The sequence below is a fragment of the Gambusia affinis genome, linkage group LG05 (assembly GCF_019740435.1).
Source record: "Gambusia affinis linkage group LG05, SWU_Gaff_1.0, whole genome shotgun sequence".
NCBI lineage: Eukaryota > Metazoa > Chordata > Actinopteri > Cyprinodontiformes > Poeciliidae > Gambusia > Gambusia affinis.
The window spans coordinates 27,859,746-27,878,026 of NC_057872.1; the positions used below are offsets into that span (position 1 = coordinate 27,859,746).

Consider the following 18,281-nt stretch of genomic DNA (forward strand, 5'->3'; position numbering starts at 1 on the left):
CTGCACAAAAAGTACAGACCAAAGGGGGAATTCTCCAAATGTGTCAGTGTAACGGGTGGCATCAATAACTCTCCGGAAGTCACTCAGTCAGGCCTCAACTAGATATATATATATTTTTTTTATTCTGGGAAAGAAGAGAAAACAAATTAACCACCTCTTCAACTCCCTCTCTCTCTCTGCAATCCAGGCCCACAGCAGCGGGAACAACGCTGTGAGGGAAAAAGGGGCGCAGAGGAGCTAGGAGGGCTGGAATCAACTACGGAAGCCCAGGAAACACAAACGAGGCAGAGTGCAGAAGGGCGACCCCCGCAGGCAAAAACAACAAAATACATAAAAATAACTGAATAAGATAAAATTCACAAATTCTGAATATAAAATGAATAAGAAATAATAATTTAACAAAAATCACATTTGTAACTCTGTTACATCAAGTCTGAGTAGATGTGCCAGAGCATCAACACACCTGAGACAAATAATGAGACCATTAGCAGGATTCTGGAGAACTTGACTGCATACTGAGGAGGAAATTCAGCCATATGATTCAGACATGTTAGACCACTGATACATCTAAAAGCTCTTTGGGCATTCTCCGAAGACAAAAATGTCCATCTCATTCCTCATTTGATTTCATATTTCTCATTCAACATCCTACCAGTACTTTTAAAACAGCAGTTTCTCCACCAAGTTCAGTTTTAATAATTCCAACTCACAGTTAACGTCACAATTAAAGTTTATCCTTGTAAACTGGTAATCAGACTTACAAGGATAAACTGAATCTATCTACACGTTGTCCGATTCAGTAAAATTTTTCTCAATATTGTTTATGTTTGACAAAATACAAAAATAATTCTGCTCTTTTTGTTTCTATCCTTTAAGTTTCACATGAGCTACTATATCCTAGAGACACTCTCTATGTATTTTGTGCATGTGTGAGATCGTTCCCTGAACAGAGAATTTCTTCTATAGAGCAATGCCGACCAGTTGCAGACTCCACATCTGTTTGTAATTACATAATCTGCTGGAGATTTAAGAAGCTGTTTGTGATCAGTCAGTACATAGAATTCAGTCTTTCCTCGTAGAGTCAATTCAGCTATATCTTTTGACTATTTTCTTTGTGCTTACTTTGCTCCATTTTTACTCTTGGTGCTCTTTTTGCCTCTGAGGTGGAGCTGAGTCTATTGGCTTCCACGCCTCCCTCACTCGATCCTAACACCAAACCACTTCCTTGTTATGATCCCGTAAGGATATCCATTCCCTCCATGATCATCCACAACAGCTATCATTCTCTGCCTGTCTGCTCGCTGATGTATTCTGTTCGGGAACCATCTGGATCTTACAAACCATCTACTCTGCTCTTAGTGGAAATTATCCGGGAACTCAATCAGTACCAACCACAACCAGGATCACTCCCTCCCTTCAACATCTGCTCTCCTTTCCAGAACCGTAAGTTATTATTGCTTAACTGCTTTACAAAAATTAATTTCCAAGTTGGCCTCACCTTCCCCAACCATTAGACTTCCCAGATTCTATCTCCAGATCAATCTGTACCCTCAGTTCTCTCTTCCTCCCCTGGCACCAACTGGATTGTAATGGAGTTTCCCCTGAGTTAGTGTGGTGTCTGAAAACAGGTTATGTACATATAGATTTTTTTATTTTCTTTATTTAACCAGGTAAAACCCCATTGATATCTAGATCTCATTTTCAAGGGGGACTTGGGCAGAAATCTGCAACATGTACGCAGTAACCCGGTTACATAATCTGATTATAGCTCTATGTCTAAGTAACATATCTAAGCTCAGATTGTTTGTGTTTGTAGTGACCAAGAGAGAAATGTAGCTTATAACACCCCAAGCAAAAAGAAAATTAGTAGTGTTCTGAAATAAAACCTGCCATTGACCTCATTTCATATTCTGTAAACAAGTGAACTGAAGACCCACTTAGGTGTTATTGACCAAATTTCTCCTGCTGGAGTAAAAATATGCCACATTTTGGTAAACTGAGGTTGGCAAAAAGCCTACAGTTCTAGAAATCCAGATTTGTACCTTTCCTGAAGCATCACTGAGATATAAGCTCAGTTTCTTTAATTGTGTCTTTTGAAAAATTGAGGAACAGCAGCAATAGTATCAGTAAGCTGGCTTTGCTTGCTATCAACCCTGCATAGCGCCAGAACTATTGACACCTTTGTACTCCTCTACAACAACAGGTGCACTGACCTGTTATGAAGGTTAGTTGGTAAGTTAGACTTTTTTAATCCTCTCTTACCAAGAAAGAAATGGTAAGTTTTTAAATGGTCAAATTGTCCATATGCTTGTTATGAACATTGTTGGTGATTGTCATAGTAACATTGCAGCTCTATGCGTGTGCATGTCAGTGTGTTTAAGGTGTTGCTAAGAACAGCAGACTACTTCCCTTACTGCATCCTTCATACTACCAATGCTCAAATGAACAAATAAACTCAATTGTTGTGGCCCAGTCCTTATTAGGATAGTCCAAATATTTAGTGTAGTTTAATTAAAACAGAGCAAAACCTAAAAGACTGAAGTAATTCAGAAAACCAAAACATCCCGTTTGAGTTTTCACTAAATAACTCCTAAAAAAGGAAACATTCTGTTTACAGAAGTGAAGAAATAGCTGTAGGCCCATCTTCTCTGTGGTTGCAAAGCACTACATTGCAACCACAATACTTTACTCATGAGAACTGGATCCTTTGAATGTTGATAGATTGGTTAACCAAACATGGGGCAGTATTATCTACTTTCTTGGAATAAATAAACAGAATCTAAGAAAAAACAATCTGTTGTCTGACTGAAACCAACATGTTGATTAATAACTATATCGGCTAAATTAACCTCGCCATCTAAAACTTCTCTGTCATCCCAAGCATTAACTGAATTCTCCAACAAATGTTCGGATTATGATAATGTGACTCTACAATTACATCATAACAGGAAGTTGAATGAGCAACACTGATTTCAACCTCTGCATTTAGATATATAAATGCAACCAAGTACATTTATTTTTATTATTTTTTCAACCTTGGCAACTTGACTAAAAACAAAACAAAATTTTAGGAAACAAAACTAGCATGTGTTTTGTTTCTTTCACTTCCTAAATTTTAATGGTTTCATAGCTTCCTATTTAAACAAAACATTAATTTAAGATCAGACTTGTCGTTTACACATTTAATTCCTATTAAGAAGTGTATATTTGAAAGGCATCATATTTTATTTAAATGTAATGTGCTGCTATTGGTCACATGAAAAATATCATTCTAATAACTTCCAAACCTTGAAAGCTAATCATATGTGACAAGTTCAAAGAGTACCAAAATCACCTTTGTGGATATTTAGATAAACCACTCAGTTCAGTGGCTGCATTTTAAACCACAGAGGATACCAGCCTTCCTCTAACATGTGAAAATTGTGATGGCACCAAAGATACAAACAACTTTGCTCAAACAAGCTCTCTTAAACAGTCTCGTTGTAGAGTGGAAAAAAACAGACACTGCTTCGTGTTTCGCAGATACTTGCGCTTCCACCTGCCTCTCTGACCACAAACTGAAGAAATTAGTGCAGAGCAGACAAGGAGAGAAAGGTGTGAAAAAACAGGAACCTTTTGCACAAAAGTTGAGCAAAGGGGAAATAGACATTTAAATGCAATGCTCTGACAGGTGTCATGTTGCATGCATCTGTGGCTGTGCAGACGGGAAAAGCAACACCATGACAAAAAAGGTGTGATAATATATTCGAGGTTCTGAAGTGAGTGACAACCTCTCTGAAAGGGCAAATGATGAAATCATTTTAAAAGAGATTTAACACAGATAAGAGGCATAAAAATAGATCAAAAGTATTTTTATAGCACTTTCAGGATGATCAGCTAAAGATAACTTCATTCATTCAAGTTTTACTCCTTTGGATTAAAGTGTGTTGTCAGGTGATTGATTACAAAGTGTTTACATGCTGCTATGAATCAATTTCCTATATTTCCCCCTACTACGGTACGTTGAATAGTCTTCTAGTCTTCTAGTCTCTTAACATGTCATAAAAAAAAGGGACAGACAACATAACCATGACCATATATTTCAACCTGTCCTTCTTGCCTACAATTATTTTACTTTTTTATGAACTTATGTAAGCAATCCAGGTTTCACTTGCAGAGAAATAGGTCTCATTATGACTAATGTCAAGTTCTAGTTTCATGTTTGCTGTGCTTTGCATTGGTCTTGTTTCCCCTTCTCTTGCAGTTTTCTCTCTTATTTATGTGCAACTCCATTTTTTTGGTTACTTTGTTTTGGTTAATTGATCATAAATTGTTGAAGATGAAAAAACAATAAGATCCTCATTTTATAAAAAACTATAAAAGTCAAACCTGTAAATAAAATACTGAATTGCATTTTGTTACTTGCAAAGGTTTAGAACGAGATTGGTCACAAGGATATTTTGTTTTTCTTGGTGGGAAAAGACTTGGAATCAGTTTTTGGACATGCACTAATTTTCTAAATATTTGAAATCCCCCTACATTTATTAAACTGATCCTTGTATGCATGCAAATTTCTATATTTTCTTTGACTCTTTTCATCTTTCGTGTCTATTTTCTTCACTAGTGTTTCACTCCTTTGCCTGAAGGAATTTTATTAGCAATAATAACCCTGAAAAACTCCCAATTCTTATGTTGTCTGAATACTTTCACTGACAATCATTGATTGTCATATTGGTTAGCAGTGCATAGGTAGAGAAACAGGTTCTTCCTTATCTGAGGTTAGTGTATAGGGCAGCAAAACCAGCACTTTTTCTTTTAATGTTTGACCTGAGCCAAAAGAGCAGCTTGTCAATCAAAGTCTGGTATCTGTTGGTAGTGTCTAATGCAGTGGTGCTCAAAGTCAGTAGAGGGCCAGTGTCAGAGTAGAAATATTTTTTATGTTTTTGATGTATAAATACATCAAAATCGACCAAGCACTTCTGACCCTGTTCACAGAGGCTACAAGCCTTGACACGGGTATCCTGAGTTCCTATCCTTGATTCCTTTGCCGTATGTCTTTCCCTCTTCCTGTCAGATTACTGTTGCCTAAAGGCCACTAGTGGCAAAAATTATATATATATATATATATATATATATATATATATATATATATATATATATATATAAACAACGGATGCCATAACATCATTTTTATTCACGTCCCGAAAGTAAATAAATAGTTATGTAAACTGACAATGACTTAAGATCTATTGATCAATTGCCTTCAAGCCAGTATTGCTGCAAGAGATTGTCTTCCTTATAATAAGGACCTTCTTGAGAGAACGGGTTGACTTCATGCCAGGGCCAGGATAAAATGGCTTATTTTAGTCAGACCAATATGGTGGTTGGTGGTTTTGTGAGTTTATGATGTGTCAGGTAAATCCATTTTGTCTTTCAAAGCAGTTTTTACTCTCTGTTTCTTCTTTCAGTAGAAAAGGACTGCCGATGATAGCAGATGAATCGGTATCAGTTCTATTTGAATTTGACTGTTTTTACTGTTTCTCTCTGTTATCTGCTTCAGGTGTCTGTTGTTTTTCTCTATGTCTGAGCCAAAGTAACATATGTATTTGTCAGAAGTTGTATTCTTCTTGCATACCTCTAAAGCAGTGCTTCTCAAACTTTCTCAGGCTGAGGACCAAAAGAATCGATTCACTTGGGATCAACAATCTCAACAGGTATGACTTGGCTTCCTCTGATCATATAAGTAGTCCTGATGTTGTTTTCTTTCCCCCAGTATATTCAGTTTCTCTTTTGAATGACCCAATTTTAAGCTACATCTTCATTGTTATTTTTAAACATAATCCTTTGGTAAGCTAATTGCATGCGTCACACTTTGAGCTCAGGTCACGGCAAATCAACAGTTGTTTACATGCATTACCCTGCGGACAACAAAGGGTGTCCCTGGACCACCGCTGGTCCAGGGACCACAGTTTGAGAAAGACTGCTCTAAAGGGTGGCACCTCCCCACTCCAATCTCAGAACCCTGTCTAAATGTCTGATATGACATTTAGACAGATTTGTTTGCTTTGGACGGGTTGTACTGAAATATGTGAATTTCGCTCTGGGACTTATAAAGTATGTACATTCATTCATACTCATCAGTATTTCAACTTTTTTTTATCCCTTAAACATTTAGTGCAAGTTTGATCTAACATTTACCATCAAACTACATATGAGAAAACTGATTGCTAACAGAACAATGGGGCTTCAGTGGCTTGACATGGCAGCAGAGTAAAGGTACTGTAGTGCAGTTTTACCATAACAAGTAAAACACAGACTATTTGTCTCAAAAAAATCACTGTATAGCATTCTGTCTTGGTGATGCAGTGTTTGGGACAGTGACAGAAGAAATAAAGTATATGAAAAAGAGCAACAAAACTAGTTTAAAGCGTCTACTTGAAAGCTTTAAGAACGGAAGCATTTTAAATGGCAATTGTCAAAAATTGATAAATATTTGCTCTGGTGAGTCACAAACAGACTGATAGGAGTTTTCAAGTCTCAAATGACTGACCTCAGGCCTCATTTCTCATTTCAATCTGGAGAGACTCACACACAGAAGAAAATAGTTAAAAAGATTTAATGGTACAATTCTTTGGCGCTCGGACCCGGCAGAAGACCACGAGCCGAGGATCGCCGTGAGCAGGCGGTCTGCTCGGCGAGCTCGGGATAGTCTTCCCCCCGGTGGTGGTGCGGAGCCTGGAGATGGGAGAACCTTGGATCCTAGAGTATGTCCCTCATGGTGAAGGTGGAGATGGGGAGGAGGTGGGTCGAAGCACGGCTGACGAGCAGGAAGCCCCCAGGGTAGCTTGAACTCTTGAAGGTGTCCTTGGACGACGATTGGCTGGAGCTGCGTGGAGCTCCGTTCCGGATTGGCTGAGGCCAGGTGTGGTGATTAGATGATGTGGTGAAGCTGGTCGAGTCTCCCAGTTTGAATTTTCGCTTAAGCTCCATTACTTGCTCCTCACTGCATGAACTTCCAAATGAATCCTCACTTAATTATTTGAAATTGGAGCTGGCGATTGTACTATTGCTTTTTTTTACTCTTAATTTATTTTGTGATAAACTGAAATACACATTTTGTCATGTTGTTTAAGAAAATAATCACCTATTTTGTCTTCCTTAATTCGATCTCAATGTAGTTATCTCCAAACAAATGCTGAATGTTGGCCAAATCAAAGAAGAGGTGAAACTTCCTCTTCTGAAAATGAACAGAAAATACTACGCAATTAGATAAATATGGAATGTGACTTCCCTGATTTGGTGTGTACTGCATGTGACTGGCCAGGAGAATCGCACATGACCTAAATTACAAAAACATTTAAATTCTTGTGAGAAAAGTTGATATAAGCCATTCCAAATGTCAATCAAAATTTATATCTCAAATAAGAACATTTTGTGAACATATCAAGAATTTGTAACATTCTGCACTTCCAGAAACTATCGCAAAAAAAATCTGATGCACTGTCTTCAAATCAATATCTCCATGATTTGAAATATGACAGAAGTTTATTTATGTAAACAAAAATGAAATTGTACAATCAATTTAAATGACCTAAGGGAACACCCAAAAACACAATCTAGAATACAGTGTGACAGCTGATAAACATATCCACCCAACTACAATGTCAGCACTCAGGATCAGGCATTTCTCTTCAAGACATTTCTTTTAAATTGGTCCAGAGTCTGAAACACGATTTGTAAGTAAATGAAACTGATGAGTCAATCTCAGGTTGAGTGTAATGAAATTCTGGAAATGTCATAACATCAAATCTTCACATATTTGCATCTCTACGGTGGTTCCATCTCATTTTGTCAAGGTAAGGCTATGACGTGATAACTTTAACAGATAACTTTACCCGATAATATTTCCCATTCAACATAATTTCAAGAGTCACAATTTAAGAAGCTGAGATTTAAACTTCTAATTTCTTTAGTAAGAATGTGGTCCATATACCATACAACATATGCTCTCAAAATCTTTTCTCACCCACAGTCCGACTGTGGGTGACCTGCTGCAAGCAGTGAAAAGTGGTCTAGTCAATCTGCCAAAAACAAAAACAAACAGAAACAAAGTTGTGGAATAGTTTGTGCAGCATATGCAAACCCAGTTCAGGAATGGCTTTTGTGGTACGTTTTTGGTTCATGACATTTTGCCGTCACAAAAACTAAGTTCTGGTGATCTGCAAAGCTAGGTTCTGCATATTTTTTTAGTAGTTGCTCAAATGTTTCTGAATCCAGTTGACAAATATGCAGTACAGACCTAAGATAAAGTCTTTGTCAGTGTTTTTCTTGTTGCTTAAAATAAATCTTGATCAGTAAGACTTCTTTAATAATATTTTCTAAATACCCAAAGTTTAATATTTACTAAGAAAAAAAAGTGAAATCCCCCCCCTAAAGCTACTCCCCAATCACTTGAAAGGTGTTTCGTTTGACGCTGTGGTACTTGCTGTGGTGTTTTTTCTTCCTTCTATCTCTCCTCACTCTCTGTGGCTCCCCTGTATGGTGTTAATAGTGGCACTGGATTGTATTAAGCCCACTTCTGCTCAGCAGCTGAGACACCTACAATATCTGACTGACCCAAATTGGTAAGTTATTTACTTCCTTTTTTCAGAATTTTCCTACTTTCAGTACACAGTAAGCCATTGATGAGCATGTACAACTTTTATTTTATAAGACTAACTTTCAAATTTGCTTAATTTTATGATTTTCCTTAGTCACAGCCCAATATATCTTATGCATGTTTTGCCAATAGATCTCTAAAAGTTGACTTGTGTGCAGTTATGTTTCCTTAAACAGTTGGGATTTTTAATTTAAAGCGTGAAAATTAGGTTGGTAATAATTTTGACAGTAACTGATAGGAGGCAGTAGTGTAGGGCAACGACGGCAAAATTGATATGTATTGATTTAAAGAATAAAAAAGACTAAAATTCAGAAAAACAAATAATTAAAAACATATTCTAAAAGCATTTCAGATAAGCTACTGACCTCTCTGCAAATACACAATTCTGAATGCCAACAATTGCAGCAGAGTTTTATTTAGAAGCTAAAACATATACATATGAGCAACGGCTTACTTTATATTTTTAACATTTAGAGTGTATTTGATGAATCTTTACAAATAAAGAGTCGTTTGTGTTGTTTTTTTAATGTCGCAACACAAAAAGTTGCTCCTTCTCCCAGACAAGAGCATTATCATTCTTCAATCTAAATCTATGTGAAAGTAGCTGAGTTTGTATGTTACAGACAAACAGCACCACCAAGTGGCTGAATCCACGAAAAAAAATAAAATAAAATTAAGTAGAACATTTTCTTCTTTCTTACAGATGTGAATGATGGCAGACATTGAGGATCTATCTAGAAACAGCCAATGGGAGTACAACCTTGAGGACTACTTTGCAAACTTTGCAAACTTTAGCAATTATTCTTATGATGGTGAATTCGAGGGAGGTGATGTTTGCGACCTGAACAATGGCACAGTTTTTGAATCCTTGTTTATACCAACTCTCTACTCGGTGGCGTTTGTTGTTGGTGTCTTGGGGAATGGACTTCTGCTGGGAGTCCTCTTTCAAAGCAGGAAGCGTTGGAGTGTGACAGACAATTTCATCCTTCATCTGGCTGTATCAGATGTCCTGCTGTTGTTGACCCTACCGCTCTGGGCTGCACAGGCTGCAAGTGAAGCTGGATGGGAGTTTGGTTCTGCCCTTTGTAAGATTACTGGAACTGTTTTTACGGTAAGAATTTTTCAATGTCAGGTAAACTTTTCTTAAATTGCTAAATGTTCCCTGTATTTGATTTGTTTTCGTTTGTTTTGATTTCAGATCAACTTCTACTGTGGGATTTTTCTCTTAGCCTGTATCAGTGTTGATCGCTATCTATCCATTGTCCATGCTACCCAGATGTACACCAGAAAGAAGTCCTGGGTTGTTCATCTGAGCTGCACATTGGTGTGGTCATTTTCTGTGTTCCTCTCCATCCCTGACTGGATCTATTTAGAAATTCTGAAAGATGACAGACGAGGAAATAAAGCAGAGTGTGTTCGCAATTATTGGAAATTTGGCTTCGATGTCAAACAACAAAAGATCATAGGAAGAGGGCTCTACCACACTTTGGGGTTTTTTCTTCCTTCAGTTGTCCTGATCTTCTGCTACTCCTGCATCTTGTGGCAGCTGCGATGTGGCACCAAAGGCCACCAAAAACAGCGAGCTTTCAGAGTCATAATAGCTGTTGTGGCAGTTTTCTTTCTCTGCTGGACACCATATAATATCACCCTTTTGGTAGATACAGTTGAACTGAACAACAGTAGTATAGTATGTAGAACGCAAACATCTCTGGATAAAGCTCTGATTGTGACTTCGTCTTTGGGATACCTTCACTGCAGCCTCAATCCCATCCTCTACGCCTTTGTGGGTGTGAAGTTTCGCCGTCAGCTACTGAACATCCTGAAGTCGATGGGCTGCAAACTGAAGACAAATATAAAATTAGAGTCTCTCACCAGGAGAAGCTCTATTTGGTCAGATTCTGGCGAAACCTCCAACTCCATTGCAATCTGAAGGACATTGAAGTGTATGTAGAGATCAATATTTAAAGTATGTTAAAATTAATGTGGAGACATGTAATTTACCATTTTACTGCCAAGTTACTGAAGTTTAATAACATGTAACTGGCTGAAAAGGAGAGTGACATTTTGTAGAAAGCTTTTACATTCTATTTGCTGCTAAATAGCAGCAACAAACAGACAGCAATGATTTTATATTTTCCAATAACGAGGCAGCTGTGTAAGATACGATAACATTTTGTGAGTAAAAGAAAAACTTTTATGTAAAAAAATTTTTGTATAAAGAATAGTTGTAAATAATTTCTTATTTTGCTACATTTAATATGCATTATTTTTTACATAATGTTATAACAGAATTTTTTAAAATCTAAAGGACTATCTTTGACATGCAACTTACAATGTAAAGTGTTAATAAAAATATAAAATAAAAGTTTTTCTGCAGTCTGTTTATAATTTTTTCTCTTAACTCTATTATAATTACACAATTTACACACCTCCTATCCCCACCCACGTTCTTTCATTCAGGGCTGTCATGATGTGTTGTAGGTTGAAATGGGACCCAAACGTAGAGATACAGAGGCAGCAAATGAATTTGAAGGTTTTATTAAAAAAAACATCTGAAAAAACTAAACTTATAAATATCACAGGTAGGCAAGACAGGAAAATATACATCAAAATCTATGTAAAAGAAAGCCAGGGAGACACTAAGAAAACACTGAGTAGAACAAGAAGTGATGGAAGTAGATGAGACAAACCAGGGAGTATTGACTGAAAAGGAAGTGCTTAAATACTGGGAGCTTGAATGCTGGAAAAAAGGAACTGGGCTGATTGCTAACAGATTGCAGGTATGAGAGAAGAGAGCAGGAGGCAGAGTGACGAGAGAAAAGGCAGCACAAGGGGTGAGGGAGAATATACAAGGGACCGGAAAATGACTAACATTTCTAAAGTAAACTAAAGAAACATAAATAAACTAGAGAGACAAAGAATGACTAGAACAAGAAATAAACCAAAGTCTCTAAGGGAGAACTAAAGTGGAAATGGAAAAATACAGTAACAAACATTTTTTGCAATGACCTGAGGTTCCACAACTGTTCTGAGAAATTATAAAGTGACAGGAATCATTTTATAAACTAAAAAATTATACATGCTAAGTGTAGAGGTTTCTCCATCTCTTCCCCAGTGTTAGTATTTATTTAAATGTTTTCACACAATATATTTGTAATTTCACTCTTTTGTGTTTATTGCGTTAGGTTGTTTACTGTTATGGGTGCACACATTTAGTAAACACCTTTTGTTTATTTTAATCATTAATTACTTTGTTTAGCTGAGTTTGAAGGACTGGCTGAGAGAGAGGACTGTTTGAAAAGACAAACCAGGAAGTGGAGCAAACCATCAGGCTGCTGGAAGCAGGGGACCTGATGTTAAAGAACCTGTCTCTCTCTAATAATAACATAACTCCTTAAACATTTTTGGTGTTAGGCTGTTTTGTTTTTACAGTTGTGTTGTAGCCAAAATATGTTGGTTTAAATGAGTTGTTTATGTTTATACATTGTTTGTCTGTCTCATCTCCCGCCCTTCCTCATTTATGTAGGCTAGCCTTTGTGTTTAAATTCCCCTGTGTGGTCATTGTGTGAGTTCAGTTTTTGGTTTATAATCCTGAGTTAGGTATGCTTGAGTTGATTTCTTTTGGGCCCATTTTGTTAGATTTTGAGATTTGATGTTGGATGTCTTTTTTGAAGAATATTTGGATAAATAAATAGAAACCATTTTTTTATATATGCCTTTGTCCTTGTGCCTTACTGGACGGACCGTAACACTAAGAGATAGAACATAAAAGACAGAAGAAGTTTGTAGTATTTTCTCACATGAGTTGCCATCTGACTGCAGTTCAGTCAGTTGTTTTTCTTGGGTTACTACATTTTTCTTGTATTTAGCTAAAGCAGAACAATGTCTCTGTGATTTTTGTGATTTGAGCAATAATGATATTCTTCAAACTGAGGAATTACTTTTTCTTTTATGTTTGGTACCACACAATTTTCAGGAATTCTCACAGCTCTTCTTTCAATAAAAATTGATAACATTTAAATTTTTGTTTCTTTGTGCTTACTTGAGTTTGGAATAAAAGATAACATATTGCACTCATTCCTGGATCTCAAGTAAACAATCCAATGTGAACAGGAAAACATAATCCTTAATTTATATATAGCCTCCAACTGTAGAAGTCGGGAAATACAAAGGCTTAGTAATATATACAAAAGTTCCCCGTTTGTGGTGCCAGTCAAGAGGGGATTTCTTCTTTGAATGGGTAGTTCCTCCTTCAGTTCCATTGTAAGCCTTACAGAATCCTTTCAAAGCCATTTCTGCCCATTTTGTCTGACCTACAACATGCAACAACATACGGTTTGGTAAGATAATTTACACAGTGTTTATATTTTAATGCTCACACATGATTCTTTTAGTATTTAAATTCATTTATAAAATTCTGTCATTGATAAAAAAAAAAAAGTTTGTTTTTTTTCTTTCAGTTTAGGTATTTAAAACTAAATATAATAACAATAATGAAAAATCAACACAGAATTTTATAAGTAGTATTGCCGCGGTGTTACAGTTGGAGAAAGGTTTCAGGTCTTTCCGTGTGAATTTAGCTTTACAGTTGTTCTGTGGTTTCTCTGGATTCTTCCTGTGGTTCAAAACATGCACATTAAGTGAACTGGTAGTTCTATACTGACAGCAGGTTTCTGGTTTTGACTGTATGAAGAGGCCACTGTCTTAATGTCACTAGTATCACCTTGGAAAGCTTTTTCAATCTTTAACTCTGAACTCAAAATAATAGGCACAATAAATGAGTCAGGGAGATTTTTAAGACACTAGTTTGTTGTAAATTTTAATGCAGATCTTTGATTCTATGGTGCCACAACACGATTTACAAAAAAAAGTTGCAGCAATAAATCAATGGGGTCATTTCAAGGAATAAACATTTGTTAGACTTTTCTTATTGTCATATAAAATGTTACTTACATTCATTTACTGTAAGAAGTGCATTTCTTTGCTAATAGTGGCCACCCATATTTTATTTCCTTTTTGATGTGTAGACCATTTTCACTTCTCAATTTCTTCACAGTTTTTTTCTTCTATAGTGCACTGAACTCTTCATTTAATTGTAAACTTGAAGGATTCCCAATATTGGTATCTTGGTAAATCATAATTGGTGGGAAGAAAGCTCTAGTCATTTTGGTGCTCTGTGACCCAAACCTCAGGCAAATGTATATTTACCAGTGTAATTTGTCAGGAGGCAAATTATACTGAAACTTTTCATGGACTCAGATCTGGTTTTTGTTGACTTAAATCTATATGGTGGGACGACCACATAGATTTTTCATACATTTTATGGTTAGTTTCTTACTTGAGAACTCGATGAACAAACCAAAACTAAGTAAAATTATCTTTCTTTCTTACAGATGTGAATTATGGAAGTTGCTGTGACATCATCAGATGAACGTCCATGGTGGAGTGATCTAGTAGATTATTTACCTGATTACTATGGCAACGATTCGTTTTATGAAGACAACAGTTACGAGGATGGTGATGTTTGTGACCTGACCAAGAGTATTAATTTTGAGGCGGTGTTCATCCCAGTTCTGTACTCAGTGGTGTTTGTTGTTGGAATCCTGGGAAATGGATTGTTGATATCCGTGCTAATGAAGAACAGGAAGACCTGGAGCGTGACAGACACCTTCATCCTTCACCTGGCTTTGGCGGATGTCCTGCTGCTGTTGCTGCTGCCTCTCTGGGCTGTACAGTCTGCAAGCCTGGCTGGATGGCCCTTTGGCACCCAGCTCTGCAAGATCACTGGAGCTGTTTTTACAGTAAGAATGTACAATGGGGAATATTAGTTCAAAAAACAAGTATGTCTCAGTGTTTGCTTTCTTTTTACTTTCAGGTCAGCTTGTATTGTGGGATTTTCCTCCTTGCTTGCATCAGTGTGGACCGCTACTTTTTCATTGTCCATTCTACCAAGATGTACACTCGCAGGAAGCCCGGGGTGGTTCAAGCCAGCTGCTTGGTGGTGTGGTTAGTCTCCCTTATCCTCTCCATCCCTGACTGGTACTTTTTAGAAGCCGTGGAAGATGTCAGACGAAGCAGAACAGAGTGTGTTCATAACTACCTTAAGATTAGTCCAGAATATTTCTATATCTTGAGAATGGCAGCCCGGTGGCTGTACCACACAATGGGCTTCCTACTTCCTTCATTTGTTTTGATCTTTTGCTACTCCTGCATTCTGTTGCAGCTGGGATGTGGCACCAAAGGCCTTCAAAAGCAGAGAGCTTTCAAAGTCATAATAGCTGTGGTAGCTGTTTTCTTTCTCTGCTGGACTCCACTGAATATCACGCTCCTTGTGGACACAATTCACCAAAACAACGACAATGGAATAGCATGTGGAACAAGAACATCTCTGCAGATAGCTCGGCTTGTGTCTGAGAGTTTGGGATACCTTCACTGCAGCCTTAATCCTATCCTGTATGCCTTCATAGGTCTGAAGTTCCAACATCAGCTGCTGAATATCCTGAGGTCTATGGGCTGCAAACTGAAGACAAGTTTAAAATCTGAATCTTCCTTTTGGTCTGAGTCAGCTGACGCTTCCAACTCCATTGAAATCTGAAAGACTACATTGAGGAGCTTCAATGTACTCATCAGAGGCATAATATAATAACTTTTACCATTTTTGTCTAAAGGAATAGCCAAATATTTGATGATCCTGATCTGTTGGAGTTAAGATGTGTCTAAAGGTTGCAGCCAGACAGTAGCTCTTGAAGACTCGACTTGAGCACCACTGCCTTACAGCTTCTAGTCAAGAACTATGCTGTGAAACTAAAAAAGCATTTTTGCTCAGTCATATTAAACCTCCTGTTTTCCTTTCATTATGTAGAAAAATTTATTGGTTGCGATCACATGTACATATTTTTCATTTACTCCAATGTTATTTCTTTTACAGCTTGCATATTTATACTTTGTCTTTATGTTGCAAAGGGTTGAAAACCAAAGTCAAAATTCTTGTTTGTTTATACAATCTAGGTGAGTAGAGCTGATTCTGATTCTAATTTTCTATTTCTAAAATTTTACAAACAAGACACATCTGCTCCAAAAATGGTTTCACAAAGGAAAAGGAATCTCTTTCTCTCTACTGGTGCAGGCTGCACAAATTAAAACAAGGGATTTCACTTTGAGATTTAAGAGGATTTATCTCTCATATGATGCAAGACAGAAAGAAAGCTAATGACAAATTGTCTCAAGCAGAAATCAAATCACACTGAACCAGATACTTTTTATCACAGTTTCTGTTTGTGGTGAATAAATTGCTTCTGTTAAATTTTGTAAGCAGATAAAATAATAATAAAAAAAACACATTTATTATACAGTTTTTGTTTGCTAGTACCAGTCCCTCAAAGACAAAATGATTTTTATTTTTAAAACAAACTGCTCTTATGACTCATTTACGGATATCAATATGCAGTGTAACTTTTATTATGTTTCATTTTCTACAGTCTAAAGTAAATAAATTTTGAAATATGGACATAAGCCAATCTGTTTTTCTGAACTATGAATGTTTTCAAGAAGAGAAACTTTGGCTCAGTTGCAGAGTGAAGATGATGGAACGCTTTTTGAAAATCAGTTTCAGACGTGGAGCTGTTTGGATCATTCTTAATTCATTCCACATTTTTTATCTGGAGTTCAAGTTCACCAGCAGCCAGACTGTAAGATAGACAGAGAGAGAGAGAGAGAGAGAGAGAGAGAGAGAGAGAGAGAGAGAGAGAGAGCACAGCCAGCATTAGTTCTTAGAAAAACATCGGTTGAATCGGTTTTATTATGTATGTCTACTAAGCATTTAGAATCATCCACAAACATCTCACTGTTTATTTTAGACGTATTTAGTAATAAATGTATGTGTGAGAAAATTTCAAAAAATTTGACACTTCAAGTATGTATTGCGTCTTAAAAAGTTGAAAGAATAGAAAAGTATTAAAATAATATATTCATTTAAAAGAACATTCATGTTTCATGTAATCCTTGATATTGTGGTTTTTGTGTTCATTGAAAGTGAAGATGGTTAACAGTTTGATGTCAGAGATATGGAAGAATTACACCACTTTGTATTTTTTTATCTCTTTTTTGAATAAAAAAGTTTTACATTGGACATTTTTGTTTCCTAAAATTTGTCATTTGCAAAAAAAAATTAAGTTTTCCTATTTTTGCTCAAAATTGCATAAATCAGTTATTTTTTAAGTACTGTAATTGAAAGGTTAGAAAATTTAAATTTCAAAAGATGTGTAGTTTTATTGGTTTTTAATATTAAAGACCCTGAACATATGAATGTTTGAAAAGGTTTCTACAGATTTCTAAGAGAGCTGCAGTTGGAAGAAAAATCAAAGAAGAAACAGATAAAAACAAAGCCCAACATGCTTCTCTTTCTCAAGAAATTATTAAAACTTTTTTTGCAGGAAACTGAAACAAAGTGGAAAAAACCAAAGCACATCCTCAACCTCAAGTTTCCGTTAAAATGTTAAGAAAGGTGAAGAAGAGTTTCTCTGAATACGAACCTAGAAAAACGCCCACTGTCAGTCTCTCCTGTTATTATATAACCCATTTACATGAAAATGAAACCTCCTTTCACAACTGAGGGGTAATTACAATGAACAATCCTAGCAACTATTATTCCAAGTTTAAAAACTTAATTCCTGAAATACACAGATCTTTCTGTCCAACATTTTTTATGTTTTATAAAAAATGTAAGCTCCCCCTGCTATGCACACACGCACGGACACTTACTTCAGTTATGATTTAAGAGTGGTCAGTGTCTTTACCCATATTTGAAACATTAATTTTGTAGTATGAAACAAAGTTGATTTCAAATAAAAGAGTTGTGTTGACTATTAAAACCTTCTTGTCTGGCGGTCCAACAGTTAATGGTTAAACAAATGTTAGAGAAGATTCAACCATTTTCAAAGGGATTTTGAGGCAACATTTTTGGTACCTGGAAAAGTTTTTTGACAAATTGATAAACACGACTGTATAGATTTGCAAACACCACGAGAAACAGTAATAGATCCACAACTTGACTTGCAGCGTCCTAGTGATGTAAGTCCCTCCCGCACTCAGCTCCCCAGACTAGTGGCAGCAACAATTAGCAAACACCTGATGTAACTGTGTGTCTTCTGAACTCATCATATGAACTACTTCAAAGTTCAAAGCTTGTAAGAACAGTTGTAAACAGCATGATGGAGAAACATTGTTGTGATGACGTGCTGAACATAGAGTCAGAAGCAGGGAAAAAAACAGAGGCTAATTTCAAAGCGTCAAATTGTGAAATTTGACTTTTAAGTTATGTTTGATATTGAGCTATACATAATTTTTATAGCAACTGAAGGTAACATAGTTACTTATTTGTGCTATAAAATGGACTATGTGCCTGGAAAATGCATAATTTAAGAATGTACACCGAATCCAAACATACTTTTTAATCATAAAGTGTTTAAAACACGATCTGTAGTCTTACATCTTAGGTTTATCTAATTTTAATTCTAAAATAATCTCATGAGCTGGAGCCACTGCTATATTGACTTAAACAAGTCAATTACAAATTGTATGAGAAGACTGAGTGCATAACATGTCTGTCAGACTGCAAGAGTAAATTTGAGAAACAATCTACTTT

General features: G+C 36.4%; 2 protein-coding genes across 5 annotated transcripts; both read left to right on the top strand.

The window, feature by feature from the left end:
- The first annotated feature begins 1,369 nt into the window (after window positions 1–1,369).
- cxcr3.1 (chemokine (C-X-C motif) receptor 3, tandem duplicate 1) lies at window positions 1,370–11,014 on the top strand. Of its 3 annotated transcripts, XM_044117083.1 has the most exons (5): window positions 1,385–1,443; window positions 5,646–5,693; window positions 8,531–8,603; window positions 9,342–9,749; window positions 9,837–11,014. In XM_044117083.1, the coding sequence occupies exons 4-5, from the start codon at window positions 9,348–9,350 to the stop codon at window positions 10,566–10,568; spliced, it is 1,134 nt and encodes a 377-aa protein (XP_043973018.1). In that variant the 5' UTR covers window positions 1,385–1,443; window positions 5,646–5,693; window positions 8,531–8,603; window positions 9,342–9,347; the 3' UTR covers window positions 10,569–11,014. The 3 variants fall into 3 exon arrangements, with proteins under 3 accessions (XP_043973019.1, XP_043973018.1, XP_043973020.1); XM_044117084.1 differs by lacking the exon at window positions 8,531–8,603 and having other exon boundaries at window positions 1,370–1,443; XM_044117085.1 differs by lacking the exons at window positions 1,385–1,443; window positions 5,646–5,693 and having other exon boundaries at window positions 6,647–8,603.
- LOC122831134 (C-X-C chemokine receptor type 3-like) lies at window positions 1,372–16,766 on the top strand. Of its 2 annotated transcripts, XM_044117086.1 has the most exons (4): window positions 1,372–1,443; window positions 5,646–5,693; window positions 14,032–14,439; window positions 14,514–16,766. In XM_044117086.1, exons 3-4 carry the CDS (start codon window positions 14,041–14,043, stop codon window positions 15,231–15,233), a joined length of 1,119 nt encoding a protein of 372 aa, XP_043973021.1. In that variant the 5' UTR covers window positions 1,372–1,443; window positions 5,646–5,693; window positions 14,032–14,040; the 3' UTR covers window positions 15,234–16,766. The 2 variants fall into 2 exon arrangements, with proteins under 2 accessions (XP_043973021.1, XP_043973022.1); XM_044117087.1 differs by lacking the exons at window positions 1,372–1,443; window positions 5,646–5,693 and adding an exon at window positions 12,870–12,978.
- The last annotated feature ends 1,515 nt before the right edge of the window (window positions 16,767–18,281 follow it).

What these genes read in the sequence shown, in the direction of transcription:
- cxcr3.1 (XM_044117084.1), top strand. Translation starts at nt 9,348, where the DNA reads ATGATGGCAGACATTGAGGATCTATCTAGAAACAGCCAATGGGAGTAC. An exon ending in TTACTGGAACTGTTTTTACG is followed by an intron (nt 9,750 to 9,836) that starts GTAAGAATTTTT and finishes TTTTGATTTCAG; the next exon opens with ATCAACTTCTACTGTGGGAT.
- LOC122831134 (XM_044117086.1), top strand. Translation starts at nt 14,041, where the DNA reads ATGGAAGTTGCTGTGACATCATCAGATGAACGTCCATGGTGGAGTGAT. An exon ending in TCACTGGAGCTGTTTTTACA is followed by an intron (nt 14,440 to 14,513) that starts GTAAGAATGTAC and finishes TTTTACTTTCAG; the next exon opens with GTCAGCTTGTATTGTGGGAT.